General features: G+C 38.4%; 1 protein-coding gene and 2 long non-coding RNA genes across 3 annotated transcripts in view; all 3 read right to left on the reverse strand.

Annotated features, from left to right (window-relative positions):
- Positions 1–3,714: 3,714 nt before the first annotated feature.
- On the reverse strand, positions 3,715–6,803 carry LOC138050636 (bombesin receptor subtype-3-like). The gene is made up of 3 exons (XM_068896944.1): positions 6,699–6,803; positions 5,748–6,008; positions 3,715–4,435 (listed from the first exon to the last, which is right to left on the reverse strand). The coding sequence occupies exons 1-3, from the start codon at positions 6,798–6,800 to the stop codon at positions 4,103–4,105; spliced, it is 696 nt and encodes a 231-aa protein (XP_068753045.1). The 5' UTR covers positions 6,801–6,803; the 3' UTR covers positions 3,715–4,102.
- A 77-nt stretch (positions 6,804–6,880) lies between these two features.
- The window catches only part of LOC138050638 (uncharacterized), a 17,362-nt gene continuing 6,596 nt past the window's right edge, over positions 6,881–17,646 (reverse strand). The window contains exons 2-3 of the long non-coding RNA XR_011132659.1: positions 8,756–8,908; positions 6,881–6,963 (exon numbers count right to left, since the gene is read on the reverse strand). This is a non-coding gene — a long non-coding RNA (uncharacterized lncRNA). The remainder of the gene's footprint in view (positions 6,964–8,755; positions 8,909–17,646) is intronic.
- Positions 12,554–15,619, reverse strand: LOC138050637 (uncharacterized). Its single transcript, XR_011132658.1, has 3 exons — positions 15,327–15,619; positions 14,742–14,800; positions 12,554–13,769 (listed from the first exon to the last, which is right to left on the reverse strand). It is a non-coding gene; the product is annotated as an uncharacterized lncRNA (long non-coding RNA).

The following is a 17,646-nucleotide window of genomic DNA, read 5'->3' on the forward strand; positions in this document are numbered from 1 at the left end:
GCCCCGAGAATTCATATCAACAGGGTCGCACAATTAAAAAAAAATTAACATACTTCGCCGCTGGTTTCTCAGTCATTTCGCTCACGCTAACCAAACCAATGCTTGAAATTCGCATGGAAAACTTCCAACAAACTGAACTTCGACTGAAATGTTAAATTATCATTTGCAGATCGAAAGTGTCGCCGATGCTAATTTCCCTTTCGTAAACAAGCCATGCCATTTTTGACGTAACCAAGCCTTTTTATCAGGTTAGCTTTCGATAAATTGTTAGGATTAGCATTACTTAAAGGAGAACTGAAGGCTCGAAGATGAATTTTTTTTGTGTCTTATTAGTGTCGAAATATAACGTCCTTTACCTAAAAATACAAGAAAAAAATCCTTTTTCATCTTGAAAGGCCTCGTATTTGCCCGAAATCCTTAGTTGTTTTTCCAATTTGAACGCCCGCCATTTTGTTTTCTTTTTCTTTCTGTTACTTCCAAAAAAGGAATGTCTGCCGCCATCTTGTGACGACATTGCGCTCAATCAAGTAGCTGGTTTTCAGTAAAATCTTCTGTTATTGTGTAAGTCTCAACATAATACTCCGCTTTCTTCGTTGTTAATACGCGTACATTTATGGTAGAACTTGAACCATATTCTTTTGAACAAATGCGATAAACTTCAGGATCCGAGGAAGAGGAAGCAACCGAAAGGGGAGACTCAAGAAGGGGAAATACGACTTTGTGCAGCTGTGATTTTTGCGTAAACTGGGAGGCCGGGACAGCGAGAAAAGGAATGCATCTTCTGCTGCGAGATAGAGGAAGCTATGAACACAATCTCACGTGAATTGATTGTATTCAAAAGGCAATAAGAACAACTTGATTACTACGAGATTCTGTTGCCGGTATTATTTTGTTTGTCATTTCAATTCAATTTGACAAACTTTAGCTTACAGACATCTAGTGATGCTCATAGCTCTTAACTAACAGATCTAGATATAAGCTTCAATTATATCTATTAAATTAGATGTGCCGTAAGATCAAGCTATTGGTTGTGTAACGCAGCATTCTAGCTTTTCGACCTTGTGTTTGGAAAGAGAAGTGCTGCAAACTGCCATCGTGGGTCTCAGTCAAGCACGTGGATTGTGAGTGCTGCGAGAAATGAACAACATGTATGAAGTAAACACATGATAATTCTGTTCGTAGTTTTGCGAATATTCATTAAATTAAACATCTTTGTGATCGTTGCGAGTTTATAAAACCCAGCTCGAAGCGCTAATGCCATTTACGAAATGACGTTTCGGATCCGAGTTGCTTGCAAAAACAACTTTTCGGTTCACTTCTACGGCGCTGGGTTTGCCATTGAAATCTCCTGAATAAAGAAAACATAGCTTACTTACTGGGTATAAATGGAATCGATGGAGTCACAAAGTTAACATTTCATCAATTACATGCAACTGTCGCATCGACCGCTTTGGCCAAGATGCCTTTAAAACCGGAGGGTTCGAAATGATCCGATCATATTTGACAGTGCTGGATATTTTGGAAGTTTTCCCTTCTAAATTCGGATGATCCATTCTTTGAGAAGGACTTCATTTTAAACAGAGAAACGATAAAAACTTATAACTCTTTTGGTGTCTGAGAGTTCTATTAGAACAGCCCACAATAGCGCACTGAACCATTTTTCAAGTTTCCCGCGGGCGCAATGGCGTCACGCTTAGCGCCCAAGCCTGCTATAGTAAAGGCAAAATGGCGGACGTCCATCGAGTGATCAATACGGATCTTTCTGGCCTCATAAAGACGTCAAAATTTAAGGAACCCCTCAAATATTGGAATAATTGCTTTAACTAAGTCAATGATGAAATGGTATATGAAATGAATCATACATGAACTGCGGATATGAAATCAAGTGAAGCTATGATCTTCGCAGTTATGAGCGCAAACAAATTTGGCGAAGGAAAAAATATTCCATATTTATCTTCAGTTCTCCTTTAAAGGCCCACCTTCGACCGACAGGCATTGCGTGCCGTGGAACAATTTTATATACGAAAATCCCGTCAAAGCAGAAATTCATCCAATCAGATCGCTACGATAAGCGATGCGCATTTGCTTAACAAAAAGCCTGTCGGTTGAAGGTGGGCCTTTAAATACTTTAAATTGCCAAGTTGAAGTCTATGTTTCGGTAGGGTAGAGGTTAAGTGCATTTGCCCTAAAGCCATTGAACCGAGTGCGACATCGTTCGATTAACTTTTTCTAATTTGTTTTCTAATTTTTTTCTAAGGTTTTTTCTCATTTTTTTCCAAATTCTAAGTGACATACGCTGCTAATCTAGTGGTATATTAAGTATTTTTTCCTAAGTTGTAAACGACAAACTTAACAGAGAAAATTGTTCTCAGTCTTGTCCAAATGGCATCGCTTGTTTAAGAAAGGGAAAATTGCGTCTTAAAAAACAGCTCAGATAACGTCACGCAACACGTGGGAATTCAAAAACAAGAAATTAATTCCTTAAGCTGGAGATAATTGTTGACAAAATAAGATCATTCGACTACAAAAGTCCGAAAATAACAGCTTACCTTGAAATTTGAGGAACCCGATCATTTCTCCATAGCGAGAAATATAATTTTACTGTTCCCTAGGTCTGCCACCATATATGTTGCAGTATGCTTCCTTCTTAAAGCAACCATCCTCGACTGTAGGATTGCAGGACTGCGGGAGCACTAGTTCTACTCTCATATTGATATGGTGCTGTAGAAACATTTAACAAATTTTGTTTTTACCAAAATTCAACACTCAATTAGTACACAGCAATTTTTTATTTATTGAACATCGCAAACGAACCGAAACCAATTGTGCATAATTTCACTTAACGTGCCATGCATTATCTTTCCTTCTTTTCCTTTAAGGGTCAAGTTAAGCTATTTTCTGACTTGCACTAATTAATTACTATGTAAGACATTGGTTCTGGGTCATTTCAAAGTTGTAGGCATTCGATTTCTGGAAAGCCATGTCACATAAATACTAACTATGATTGACAAAGTCAAAAGCCAACACATTAAAATCTAACTCAGGCTACCCCCCCCCAAACTAACTTTGGTTTGCTCTTATAAGTGCAAGCTCACAACTAGATCATAGCTTAGAGCCTCTAGACTTTACCCACGCATCTCTTGTCTCGCCCCCTCCCTCCCTTCTGGGTCTTAAACCGCCCAATGGCTTGAAAACAGGCTGCGCCTGTTTTCAAGCGGAAATCTAAGCAGCCACCGCTCAGCGTCATTTTTAATCACTAGCCATCGGATTTAGTTTGTTTTTAGTTTTTATTTTGAGCTTAGTTATCGTCTCAATCAACAACCATTTAGCTGCCTATTATGAATTTATATTTTATAGTCTTTTTTTAATATGTATTTTACCTTTAGCTTTGTTTTACGATAATTATCTATCATATGTATTTACATAATTTTTCCATTGTTTGTTACATGTAAAAGTCCAGACTAGTTTTACGAATTTTATTCCAAGTATTCATTATCTTGTACAGTGTTGCTGAAGAAGCCCGAACGGGCGAAACGTACGATAAAGGGACTTTTAATTATACGAGAAAAGTTCGCTCCATCTTCTGTTCGATATATTCATGCAAGTTACAATTTCTTAGGAGGGAGCGTTGCGTATCCGGCTGGATCCTTTCCTCAAGTGCCATCATCGTTGGCTATCCAACAGCGTTCACACACACACACACACACACACACACACACACACACATATATATACACATAATTATACAAACACCGTCATATATAGCAGATGGAAAGTTTTTCTTATTGACATCATGGGCTACGCTTTTCGTCCCGTGATGTTGTTTCCCTGTACGTCAGTCTTGGAAACAAGCCCACAAGCGCTGGAAACAGGTACTCTGGAATCTTTGTTAGTTCCGTATTTGGCTTTCACCAAAGCGTCTTTGATTTAAATTTTAAAGTGAAACTATGGATCATACTATTGTCTTAATTTCTGTGCACTCAACTGATTCTAGACTTGTTATTGTTCTTGCTTTATTTAAAAAAAATAAAAAAAGCTTTAGTTTAGCTTATGATCGATCCTCGATCCTTGATTCTCGATTCTCGATCCTCGATCCCCGATCCTAGTTTTCCAGAAAACCTGCCGGATATGCGCGGAGTCTGATAATTCGTGGATGACCAGCTTTGATATTTCCTTCACTTGCACATGAACTATGGCATAGCATTCCTTTCATCTTTTCCCTGAATCTTTGGCTTATCAGAGCGTAGGCAAACGGGTTGACAGCCGAATTGAAAGCAATCGTGGTGTTAACTATGGGAATTGCAACATTGCTGATTGTGCAGAGGCCAAAATCCCTCAAAACCCAAAGTACGCTGCCTGAAATGATGCAAACTTCAAAGAGTGTAGTAACAGTCAAAACCATCAAGGTCACTCGTTTCCGTACTTTCAACACACCCTGTGTAAGAAAAAGGATGATACGATCAAATGCTGGATAAAGGATGGTGCTGACCTTTTAAGCCTCATTTGAAATTAGTGTCAAAGAGAATATAAAGAAAATACTTCAACGTAGGGGCATTGGGTCACCTTCCAGCCGGGGATGAATTCATTCCCACGGGTAAAAAAAAATATGACTCAACTTATTCTCTTTATCTGGGATGAAGTTTCATTGCAGAACGTTTAATGATGGCAAAAAAATTGTTTTGATGGCTTTCTGCCACGTGATCAGCATGATCACTATAAAACAAAAGAAAACGTTTGCGTGAGAATAGATCTTAATTCACGTGAAAGATCTTGGACACCTCCTGACAACTGTGACACGACACGTACAATAGCAGCACTTGGCAGTGTTTAGGTCGAAGAACCGATGGAACGTTCGGTTTTAGCTGTTGTGATAACTACCTGTATTAAATCATCAAGCTCAGAAACATTGTTTTGGTGACTGTTGTGATGACGGATGTTACATCGTGTAATTGAAAGGACATGTCCAAGGTGGAATGCTGAGAAGCAACAACATGTCTCTTTGTTTCGGGGAACAAACATTACCCCCGAGATGTTTTTCGAAAGTCGAGAATACGCATGACATGTCATAACCTTGACGCTTAACTGTTAAATCAGTAAGTTTCAGATTGTATGGGTCATGAAAGGGAACAGCGCGAGACGTTTTTGAGCCAAAGATGGAAACCGAAAGTGAACATTTCTATGAAAGGAAAGTGGTCTCAGCTCCCAGATCGTCACACTCAGCAATATAAATGTGGTAATGTTGACCAAGACAAGTTAGAACCGAAAACAGTTCACTTCCGAAGAGTAAGAATCTGGTATCAGGTTTGTCCCCATCGGCGTCAGATAAGTTCCTATTTTGAAACCCATTTTGCAAGAAAAAAATAACCAATAGACCAAATGCTGTACCCAATTCAAATCTCCCGGAGTTAAGATTCTTTGCGTATTGTATTTGTTTAATAAATGATATTGAAATACTTGGAGATAATTTTTTTTATTCCCAAAGGGTTTGAATTGGGTAAAACATTGAGGTAGCCGATTTGGTTTATTATTTATTTTCTCACAAAACTTGGTTTAAAAACAGACACTCTTCTGACGCTGCTGGGGGCTAGGCCAATTTGGCTAATTCTTTCTCTTGGTGACAGACTCTTGGCTTCCTATAATTATAATGTGGGCCTTGACAATAATGCATAAATATCGAGAAGTGCCGAGGCTTTTTTATCTTCACAAGGGTGTCCATTTGGAAAGTCTTACAATATTTTCATTCATACCTGCCGCTGAAATGATGTCTCCTCTTGATCGTCACGTTTGAACCACAATGTGTACACAACGATGGAGTAATAGCCAATCAATAACAGGGATGAAATGCCAACAAACGTAGAGGTAATGAGCCGATAACTGGCCTTTTGCAATTTTTTATCATCCCAGAAGTAATCACAGGACCTTACAGCGATCTCCCTTCCAAAGCTCTGTATGACGAATCCCCGGAAACTTAACAGAGCTGCAAGGATCCAAGTACCTGGGATGATTACCTATAGGATGGGATGCATGGAACTCTTAAAAGTTCATAAGGAAATGTAAAGACAACGAGTTACAGGAATAAGAAATTAAACTACTGATTAGTCTTCGAAAGGGAAAGGTTGGAAAGGTATCCAAAGTATTTTCCAAACTTCTTTGATGACAGGTTAGTATTCACTAATTAAAGTCAGCTTTCCAGGCCTTAGAAATGCAATGAGAAAGGGCTAAATACTGACAGCAGAAGTTTGAAGTTAAAATTTCATTTCATTTGATGAGAGACCCAGCGGATTAATTTGCCTAAATAAGCCAACGTTTTTAAGGTATTTCTCCTGTTTCATTCAAATTTGATTATACTTCCCATGTTAAGTCTCCCAAAGGCCTTTTGAAAGCAAGATTCGAAAAAAAAGAGAAGAAAATCAATTGTTGAATACTTAACAGGTTTTTGAGAAGCAACAGTCCTTTTAGTTGCTCGTTATTGAGTATAGAGTGTTTTCATTTGCGTGATCAGTCTCCTTTTTTAACAAAAATCAGAAGAAATTGTTTGCATTAGAATTGATTTAAATTTCTGCGAGTAATCTTAAGACGGTAGTATGGGTGGCAAGAAAATTACAATGACATTGGTAAAAAAAATCTTCCTACGCAAATGACCACTAATCAGTTTTGTACGTATATACTGTGTACGCTCTGCAGGATAATCAGCGCACCTTCATTTGTCGCCAGGTGACTTTTCGCTGAATTGAAAGTGGATGAACTACAGCCCAGTAGCGTTCCCTTGCAATGGCAATCAAAGTGAATACGGAGCACATAGATCCGAGCCACGCCAACCTCTTCAACACCAGGCAAATTGCATTCCAAGGCATTGCATCAGGATTATTAACAGAGTGACGGTAGACGAACCAAGCAAAGAAGAAGGTAGGATAAACGATGTCCGCCACGGCGAGGTTCAAAAGAAGATAGTTGAAAGGAGTCCTACGACACAAAAAATATAGTTTAATTCCGTAAATGTTTGATTTAACTGGATATTTGCACTCACAGACGTCAACCCTTAAACACTACACCCTCCCTACCCCACTTTGCCACACCCCTCGGTATTTCATTGCTTGCCTTTTTAACCGACAGCTGAGATTTATAGTCGGTTTCACTGAGAACCGCCAAAAAATCTTTTGCCTTTGATAATTGTTTAAAATTTATTTTTGATAACCTTTTCTAACCTTTTCGGTTAAAATATATTATAACGTAGAATATTTTCCGTTCAGCGGTCAGGTGTGTTAGCACTGAACCGTCATGGTGAGTTTTTTAATAAGTCTGTCAAAATCATTAACAATTGGACTCCAACATATCTGTTACAATGAAGGCCACGCGTCTGAGGACCGTCGTCATAGGGGAAACGAAATGTCTGCTTGTGGCGTCATTAAAAGCTATCGCTGGCTTCTATCGTCTTGATTCCGATGCAGCATTTGAACGTCATCGAACTTGCATACCCATAACTAATTGGCCGTTTTTATATTAGAGACGCATAATTCGTCCAGACGAATATGCGTTTTTCATGTTATCCGTCTAGTGTAAAGACGGGACGAACTGCGTAATACGCATAATCCGTCTGGGACGAACTTGGGCAAACATTTTTTCTGCGTCTGTTAAATTTCTCTAGTGGCGGCACTCCTTTAAAAATTGTAGGCCACACAGAAATATAAATCTGTACGAAGAGTAACAAAAACGTCATTTGATAGTAACCATTTGAATCTTATCTTTGGGCCGACTAGCGGCCGAATGATCTTAAAGGTTGTAAACAATCATGAGATGACCGGCATCAGTAAAGCGTTGTGTTCTACAAACTACTCGTAAAAAGATCTCTATGCAAATTGTTCCCAACATCTTACGGCATTTTACTTAAAGGACGAGCAGTAAAAGAAAATCACTTTGAACTGAAGAACATCAGTTTTGATGCAAAGAAATTCCCCATGCTGGGTTAGAGTTACATTTTTAATTTGGAGAAATTCCTTGAATAAGCACCGCACTGGGACCGCGGTGCTTACTTGCTTTTGTGTCCCAAATGCGGCGGTATTTGAGGGCGGCGCTTGTTCGGGGTCGGCGCTTATTCGAGTAAATACGTTTTCGAAGACGCACTAAACTGGATAGTTCGTTTTCTCCGGGTTCTCCGATAAGAACCTGTTATTGAGGTTGGGACCCTTTCCCTAGTAGTTTACGATGAGTAATCCTTAGAGACTCGGCTTAAGATGAGTTGGCACTTCATCACGTAACGACACGTTCTTTGAGGCAAATAACTTTCTTGGAAGACTCATCGATTTCTCAATGACCGTTAGTGATGAGCGACCTACACAAGTGTTTGAATACCAGACTGACTCCAAAGACGACTTGAGCACCACGACATGGCATCTACATTTCCATGTTTCTGAGGTCCAGTACGAGGTCGTTTTCGACAGTATTTGTAAGGTACATTGGTTGAGTTCATAACTCTGATGTCATCAATGAGCAAATTGAAAATTAGGCATTAATTTTAGCAGTTCTTTTTGATAAATTTAGATGCCTGGGATGATGGTGAAGAAATAGTAGGAAATAAGGATTTAATATACTTAAATTAATTTATTTATGGGTCAAAGACGAATGATTTCAGGTCTTCAATTACTTAATAACAGCCAGTTAACTGACAACTGCCAAATGGCCCAAAATGTAAATGACAACTGACAAATGGAGTAGATTTGCAGCCCTCCATCAAAAGGTGTTGATGCCAACTGTGTACCTCATATCACGACGCGTTACGACGGCACATACGAGTAAGTTTCCAGCGATGCTTGTAATGGCAATCAAACACTGGACTGTTGCTATGGTGATAAAAATCGAGTCAAACATGATTACTGAGTATTTTGACCCAATCTGTGAGTTATCCAGTCACCTAAAAAAGGAAAAAGAATATTTGCTGTACTGGTATTTAATTGTTTTTTCATTTTATTTAAATATATGTACCTTGCATATACAACATAAAAACAAACTAATTAATTAATAATTGAATTAGTGAATAAATGAATGAATGAACAAATGAACGAACTAACTAACGAATAAATAAAATGAATGAATCCATGAACGAATCATAAACGAATAAATTAGTTGATGAGTAAATGACGGAACGATAAATGAATGAAGCCTCTTTGACATATTGTGTTTTACTGGAGTGGCTTCACCGACAGATCAAAGGAGTGGGACTGGGACTGGTATTGAAACATTATGGGATGGGGGAATACAGTAATAACGGCCGTGTCTTTAGTGATGGATTTCAAATAGTAGTTAATTTATCCAGTAGAGAATTAACACCAGCTGAAACGTCTTTATTATGTAAGGGTCTATCTTTTTGCCTTGCATCTAAAGAAATTGATACTTTTTCCCTTAGAAAAGACGTTTTGTTAGACGTTTACGTTGAAAGGAGTATTTCTTTAACGATTAGGATGTTTGTGGCTATTTTTCGAGTTATCCTGTTTTGAGAAAAAAGTCAACATGGTGTCCAGAAAGAACTACACTCTCTGTGAGCGTAAACTGGGTTGCCTGTGGTACGTATTACACAAAAACAGAAGGCACTGAGTTGGGTGGTATTGAACTGCAGCGTTCCAGTTAATTTTTTCAAGTGGGGGCGCATGTAAACCATTTGAGGGGTCACCCTGACGTCGTGTTAGCAGTGGCTCTTTGGCTCACACGTTCACACGTTGAATTATTTTGTAACGTCCTGTCCCGTGAGGTCTTTTTCTTTGCTTAAACACGCATGGTAACTTGATAAAAGGCGGCCGCTAAAATTGATGTCACTTTTGATTTTGCGATTTCTTTGTGCAGCCAAAAGTACAATAGAAAAATTGAAAGTAGCAAAATCTCCCAAAATTTTTTTTCGCTGATGGTACCTTTTTATATTCGCGGCACGAAATTTATGTTGTTTTCATTTCGCAATTTTTTATTCCCGATCAACACTTCTTAAAAACTTCGTTCTGCGCTTCCTGAAAACTGTGTATCAATATTCATTTAACTTTGCATCAATATTGCATAAAGCAGGCCAGCAAAATCTGTACCTTGCTTAGTTCGAATTTTGAGCGTCAAAATAGTATTTTAGTTCTGACAGCAAGGCGTATATTTTGAGGTCTCCCGGCCAGACATTACCCTCGCTGGACAGAGGACTTTTGTCGAGAAAAGCTGTCCGACGCGCAGAGAAAACACTTGAAAACGAAGTTGAAGCAAACTTCATGTCTGTCTGGAAGCCAATATTTCTCGATTCCTCTTCTATTTTCTTCAATATTTCTCAATAGACCATATTCAATATATTAAAATTCAGCTTGGCAGCGAGGCCTAGAAGACACAAACAAAGGAAACTGAATGAACATGTTCATTGACCGAATGCAAAAATGGCCGCCAACAAATTATTCTTTTGTTTTTGTGTTAAGACGAGATTTTTTTGAACTTCGAGCAATAAAGCACGCCAGCGGCCAAAAATCCCATAAGAGCTTGCGCGCATCTTACTTTCAGATCAGGACTTGTACCGACGGCCATATTGTGTCGCGGTGGAAGAGCACATAGAAGTTGTGTTGAGTGCAAGCGATTAGCCAACCATTTTACACAGGTATTTCATTCAGTCACTTCGGAAAGATCTGTAAAGCTTTGAAAAACGTTTTGAAGCGGTGAATTTATCGTATTTAGTTTAACCTTCTTGCAAGGTTATAACCAGTACACAAATTGTTCGAAAAGATCTTTCTGCCGTAAGATTTCGAGTTCTCCGACTCTGCTAATAAGAGATCCAGTCTAGAATTAGTGTGTCAAGACTTGCTTTTGGACTATCTTGAGATTGCAAACCTAGGATGAATTCTTATTATACTTCTATTAAAATACTGTGAACAGTTCTTTTGTCATTGCCTTGTCTGTGACCGGTGATCTGATATTGGAGTTAGAGGTAGTCAAGTTGATGTGGAAGCAGCTTCTGTCACTTGCGTTACGGTTCAGTTAGGTTTCCTACAGATCGTTTTCGGACTGCTGTTGTCGTTACACCTCGGTGTACTCTATCGCTAGACCTTGCAAAAGGTAATTTTGTCCTTTTTTTTTTTTGAAAGGTATTGAGTATTCGTGGATAGGTTCCTTTAGAGTTGATTTTCAGCTTATCTCCCGCACACTTCTTCCGTAAAAAGGTTCGTGAGACCCCCAGTGTTTAAGTGTTTCCTTTTCAGTTCCCCCTTTAAAATTACACATTAAGATTGTGTTCAGCTTAGCTTCAATTGTCAACTTTCAATTTCGATTGTTGAGTTGAATTTATCATAAAATTTGCCACAAATGTTTTATTTTCCAATTCACTAGAGTTAAGTCTAGCTTATATCAAAGTTAAAATAAAGAGTTATTGAAGGTTTGATCTTTGTGAAGAATTGAAAAAAAAAAAGAAAAAAGAAAGAGACTATTCCCGGCTGAGCCTCAGAGATTGTAAACAATGTCTTCATCAGTACTTACTTATAGTATATGTAAAAAACCTACAAGCAAGGAAGAATCTCGTCCCATAAATGATGTTAGAGGAAAAATGTCAAGCCTGTAGGAATACCACTATCCGCCTCTGATGTTCAGCATCCAAATGCACAACTCCCCTGTACAAGCTAAAACATTTAAAGTCACTACCAAAGTCCACTTATGTCCAGGTTTGACCCTAGTTAGATACACGCCCAATTTTGGCATCCAACACAAAGTGTCCTTTTAAGTCTAAGCATTTGCTACCTATTTTCAACAATAAGGTAAGGGTAAAGGTTAGCGTTATTTTTAGCTTTGGGTAAATGCAGCAGCTAATCTTCACTTAAAGAGTAGCATTTGGGGGACACTTTGTGACATAAATTGTCTGTATTCTGAGACACAAGTGATGTTGAAGTTGGCGATAAGAGCAAGGGGACACTTCGTGACGCTTATTGAAATCCGCGTGCATCTAATTAGGGTCAAACCTGGACATATCTCCCAAAGTCAGTAGATGATTTGTTCCCTGAAGCTAAGAAAACTTTTTTGGAAAAAAAGTTTGGCTGTGTGGCCCTCATAAGCAGTTTAAGGTGCTGTGGTGCATGTTATGTAAGGTTGCACAGGCTGTCACCCAGTGTAAACAAAAGTGTTCCACAGCCCCTGTCTGCAAACAATTCTATTCAAAATCAAGTTGGTTGTGCCCCAGTGTCATATGAACTGACGTCAAAGCGAACTCAGCGGAGGATTTGAAACAAACTTTAAAACTGCGCGAGGCAAAAAGTGGCTGAACTTAAAACAGAAGTTGAAAACATGGGTGCCTCAAATGAACAGATCTGCCAGGAAATTCTTGAAGGCCAATTTGATGGGGTAAACTTTCCTTCTTTTAACTCACATGGTAAAATTCTACCATACATATTCTACCTTACTAGTTGGTTTTTCAGTTTATTTGGATTGGTAATGAAAAGATGAACACAATCTCCCAAAGCCGCGAAACTGAAAACATGGCATACCGTCCCCAGGCTACTTTGCCGGCTGCTATAATAAATACGCACGTTGGCGATTATTTATGAGGATGAGTCAAAGATCATGCGCCTTCCAACTCGGTAAGACGATCTCACGGCTGCAAATGTTATTGTAATCGCTTGATTGTATTCTGCTCTGTTCAAGCGAAATCTGGCGGGCATTACAACAAAATAGCCATTTGGTGTAATAACATGTCCAATCATCGTAATATTGCTTTAGGAATACTAATAGTAGGTGAATAGTTAAAGATTGTAGACCAGAATGCAGTTCGACCAACAAAGCCACGCATATCTGTTCTTTCGTGTAAATCATGGCTTGACAACTTCAAATTTCAATCACTCTTCATAACAACTGGAGTTCCTATCCCAAATATAATTCAATGTTAAACAAGGTAAGTTGAGGAAAGGATAGCTTAGTAAAATTATCAAAGAAAAACAGCGGTTTAATAGGTAAATTGAAAGACGTTTACAGCTGTCAGAATCGCGGAAATCACGTCTAAGAGGCCGCAGGCGCCATGCTATGTGGGCCGAAGGCCCACATAAAATTTGGACTCCCACTTTCAAAATCCTTGCTAAAAGCCTGGTTCTTATATGTGAGTTTGTACTGTATGCATTATTCCCTAAAATAGAAAACTAAGCCAGGCTATGAAGAGTACTCTTTTTGCATTCTAATAATCAGATCAGAGTCAGTAATTATTACTGACTAATTCAACGTCAGGACATTTTTCCTTTACCTTTGATAATAAAAAAATAAGATCACAATATTTTTCACCTCTATCAGTACTTTGCACGAATACTGGCTTTAGCAATGTTTTGGAAACATGATTGTAAACATGCGAACCTCACTCTCTAGGAGGTGTTTCTTACTAAAGTAAAAAGTAAAAGGAGCAAGCCATTGTCTTCACTTCTTTCAAATTCCATTCAGGAAAAAGTGAATGCAAATGCTAACATCATGGAGGGCTTAGCTCTCAGCTACTCCAGAGAGAGACCTGGAAGTCCCAAATGGGTTGAACTGTTGAACTGTGTGACACAGCAATACACAAATAAGGAAATTAAGCAAATGTTCAGGTTTACTAACAGTCGAGGAGAAGAAGTATCATGAACAGACTACGAATTAACAAAAGCTAGACTTTATAGTAAGATGTATGGTCCAGGAGCAGCCCTTCCGAAAATAAGACGCCAATACAGTCATAAACTTCCACCAGAAACCATTCCTTTTGTCTTAGAATTTATCCATCATCTAGACAGCGAAGAGTATTCATCTTATAAAAGTGGCCCCTGTGATGGAAAACAAAAATCATGGATAAGTGAATTATTAGGAGGAAGAAATCAACCTGTTTTGTGGTTCAATTAAGCAAAACAAGTCTACCTTTTATGACAGATATACATTGTAAACAGGAATGTGAACAACTGGAGATTAGACCTATAAGCTTTAGTACAATTTTTAAGGGTTTGTCTGCAGGAAATTTCAAAATAATGGCAGAGAAGGCAGGACTCAAATATTTGCACAAAACTTGGCGCGGAGTATTTCATCGTGGTAGATAAGCTGCTATTAAACTCGTTTAGGTGAAATGCTGAGGAGCCAACGTAAACCAGAAATAACTCCAGGATTAATGAGCAAAGCAAAGACGTTAACAAATAATATATGACTGTTTCCGGTACAAGAAAATTCAGAACGAACATATTTTTGCTACAGTGGTACATCTTCCAACACCATCTAACAGGACATCTCACCAGCTTTGCTCTTTCGACACGCCAGTCTAGTTTTTTGAGCAATAAAAATTCTTGGAAATGATGTGAACTTTCCAGAAATAATGTACAAGGCAAAGAATGTTGTTGTCCAAATATGAAAAGTACAACCGTGAGGCTGAAGAACGCTCGCACGTGAAGGAAGCTCGAACGCAAGTGGTTTCGAATGTCAATTATGTAAACAAATTGAGGTGTTGTATTTTCAAACTAAAATTACGCAACTGGTTCAAAACAAAACCACATTTATTTAGGTAGCACTGAAAAGCTTGCACTTTAACGTTCTGTATTGTAGTGACATATGTCTAGTACACTATACAATGAACTTACAACAAAGCGGATAAACAGTGCTGCCATAAAGAATTCGTTAACCAATTATATCTGCCACAAAGGAATCGCGGATGATTGGAAAAGTTCATGATTTCAAAAGCATTTTACTATGCAAAGTGAAAGCACCAGAGGTGATGTTCAAAATAACAGTATGATCAGTAATCCAGTACTTACCAAATGGAAGCAGATCTCTTGCTGAAAGGGCGATGTTTAAAGTTGAGAAATGCACTACCCTGCAAGTTTGAGGCGAGATCAGACAACCGGTTCAAATACATTTAAAGCAAATAATGCTCAAATCAAGTGCAGAACATCTAGAAACTTTCAATTAAGACGTGCAATCCTTGGTACAAGAAGATTTTTGCAGCGTAGCCTGACAAGAACGAGGTAAGTAATATGGGTTTCGCACAACGGTGTATTTTATTTTCAATTCCCACACGCATAAAAACTCAAGGATGTATATTCCGCTTACGCTGAAACAACTAACAAAATTACGGTTTCAACAGAACAGGTGAAGTCAAAACCTTCATTTTGAAATGTTGGCAGTTTCATAAAGTTCACAAATAATCTCGTTTGAGCTTTTTTTTCTCAAGGGAAAATCTCGCTCAATGAATTGGAGAACGCAAGTTGAGCTCGACCGGCTTAACGCTCGACCCTTACGCTCATTGTGCTTTAACACAGCCTTTCAAAGAGATTTCAGAGTTTTAAAGTATCAGTTGTTATTGAAATAACTTAGGTTATAGAAGTAAAACAATTACATACCTTTAATGAATTGATTTGGCAAGATAGTATCGACAGTAAACCGTCTCAAACCGTCAGAATCAGCCATAACTTCTGTGACAAACGGCCGGCATTGTTCGCATCTCATGGCAAGTCTACCGAAGCAAATCTCCCATTTGCATCCTAGGGGTTTTTCTACCACAAAATGCTTCATATCCTTCCGACAAAGGTTAGAAATGAGCCAGGGAACAGGACTTTTTGTGAGTCGAAATGATTATTGCGGCCATCAAAATATTCCCTGGCGCGAAACACACGTGATTCCAACTAAAATTGACTGGCGGCAAAAGATTATTATGGTCTCTTTGGCCGCGCAATGCTCGAAGTTCAAAAAAATCTCGTCTTAATTAGCCTAACTAGCCTCGTTAATACGTGTAAAATTGAAAGAATTTTGGCTGTAAAACGAGGCTAGTTACGCTAATTAACACAAAGACAAAAGAATATTTTGTTGGCGGCCATTCTTGCATTTGGTCAATTCATTTCTTTTGCTTGTGTCCTCTAAGCCTCACTATCAAGCTGAATTTTAATATATTGAAAGTGGTCTATTGTTTGATTACATTTGTGCGTCACGGCGGGAAGTCTTTTGGGAATTGGACTCCATTATTATGCAAAACTTAAGCTATATTTCTCTATTGTTTTTGTTCCAACATGGTCGTCTTATCACGTGAGTACAATCAAGAATCTGGGTTTGGTATTTTACCATTAACTACACGTCTTCTCAGGGGGCTATTTACTTTCATAGCACTATAATGATTTACGATACCAGAACAATATTGTGTCCTATTAGAGCTACATATTACGCAAAGACAACTTGAATCTCCTGTAGAACAAAACGCTCCTTAGTTGACAGTTATGAAATAAAGCACTATGTCAAGCTACTACACTGCCACACGTACGCAATGCGCACGTGTTTTTTTTTTATAAAACTCTGAATTTCGAATTCTCAACGAAAGATTAATGACAATCGATCGTATAAACACTAAAATTTCTGCAGTCTCTGACTTTTCTGAATCAAGGGGAAAGTCATAATGTTTTATGAAAAGGAAGTAATTGATCACGTGCTAGGCAACCACAAAGGTGCACGAGATCACCTTGTGTCATGGTTCTTGTTTACATTGAATGAACTAAAGGGAAGAATGTTAATCGCTTTTAGAGTCAAAACAACGTACTTGTTAACCAAGAAACGTCCGTCTTTCGTTTTTGTGGTAGTGCACTACACACTATGTCACCGGGTTGTAAGAGTGTAAGAGTGTAAGTACTTGGTGACAATAGGCCCGCAGCGCGTGCATAACTGACGAACATAAACAGGTTTGTTGGAAGCATGCTTTGGTTTCAACAAAATGAGCGTCAAAATCGGCAAGAATTTGTGACGCTGATGAATAATAAAGCAGCTGCTATTTCCAAAACGATGGAATTAACTGGTGATAAATAACCTCGTCTAGGAGAGTAAATTTTTGACTTTGCAGAAAGAGTGGTCAACCTCAAGAGTTAGGATATGGTGATCTTTATGCTGAATTCGCACATTTCTTGTCAAACTTTGTAACACTAGAAAGATAAAAAAACCAAACTAACAAAAACAAAAATCCGGTGTCTTGCCATCATTTTGACACAGATGTATCCTATGTTAAACGAGTAAACACGCAAGGTAACTTAACTTAATCACAACGCCCGCTGAATTAGATGACAATTTCGATTTTGCGATTTACTTGTGCAGCCAAAAGTACGATATAAAAATTGAACGGAGCGAAAACCTCCCAAAATGTTATTCACCGACGGTAATTTTAATTCAAACTTTATGTTGTTTTCACGTCGCAAATGTTGTTGCTGATGGCAAAAATTATATTTCATTCTCGATCGACACTTCCTTAAAACTTGCTTTTACTCTTCCTAAAAACTTTGTATCAATATTTATTTACTTTAATAATTGTTTTGTATAAAGCAGGCTAACAAAATATGTGCCTTGCTTAGTTCGCATTTTTGAGCTTAAAAATGGAATTTTCGGTGCTATGTTTCTGACACGGCAAGTCGTACATTGTGAGGTCACCCATCCAGATACTAGCCCCGCTCGACAGCGCTTATCTTGGAAAGGTGTCAAAAGCTCAGGCACGCTTAAACTTGAGATGCAAAAAAGTTGAAAGGGAACTTGAAAATGATTAACATGTCACCCTGGAAGCCAATGTATCTCGATTCCCTTTATATTCTTCAATATTTCTGGCTCTAGTATTTTACTAGTAACCACTTGTATTCTCAGGGCCCGGCTATTTACCTAAGACATCTACCATGGCACTACTGTGATTTACGGTAC

Source organism: Montipora capricornis, chromosome 6 (assembly GCF_036669925.1).
Source record: "Montipora capricornis isolate CH-2021 chromosome 6, ASM3666992v2, whole genome shotgun sequence".
In the NCBI taxonomy this organism is placed as follows: Eukaryota; Metazoa; Cnidaria; class Anthozoa; order Scleractinia; family Acroporidae; genus Montipora; species Montipora capricornis.

Coding starts and splice junctions, on each gene's coding strand:
- LOC138050636 (XM_068896944.1), bottom strand. CDS start 6,800: ATGTGCTCCGTATTCACTTTGATTGCCATTGCAAGGGAACGCTACTGG. Junction 6,009..6,698: donor TCACCTGGCGACAAATGAAG/GTGCGCTGATTA, acceptor CCCATCCTATAG/GTAATCATCCCAGGTACTTG. Junction 4,436..5,747: donor AGACATCATTTCAGCGGCAG/GTATGAATGAAA, acceptor TTTCTTACACAG/GGTGTGTTGAAAGTACGGAA.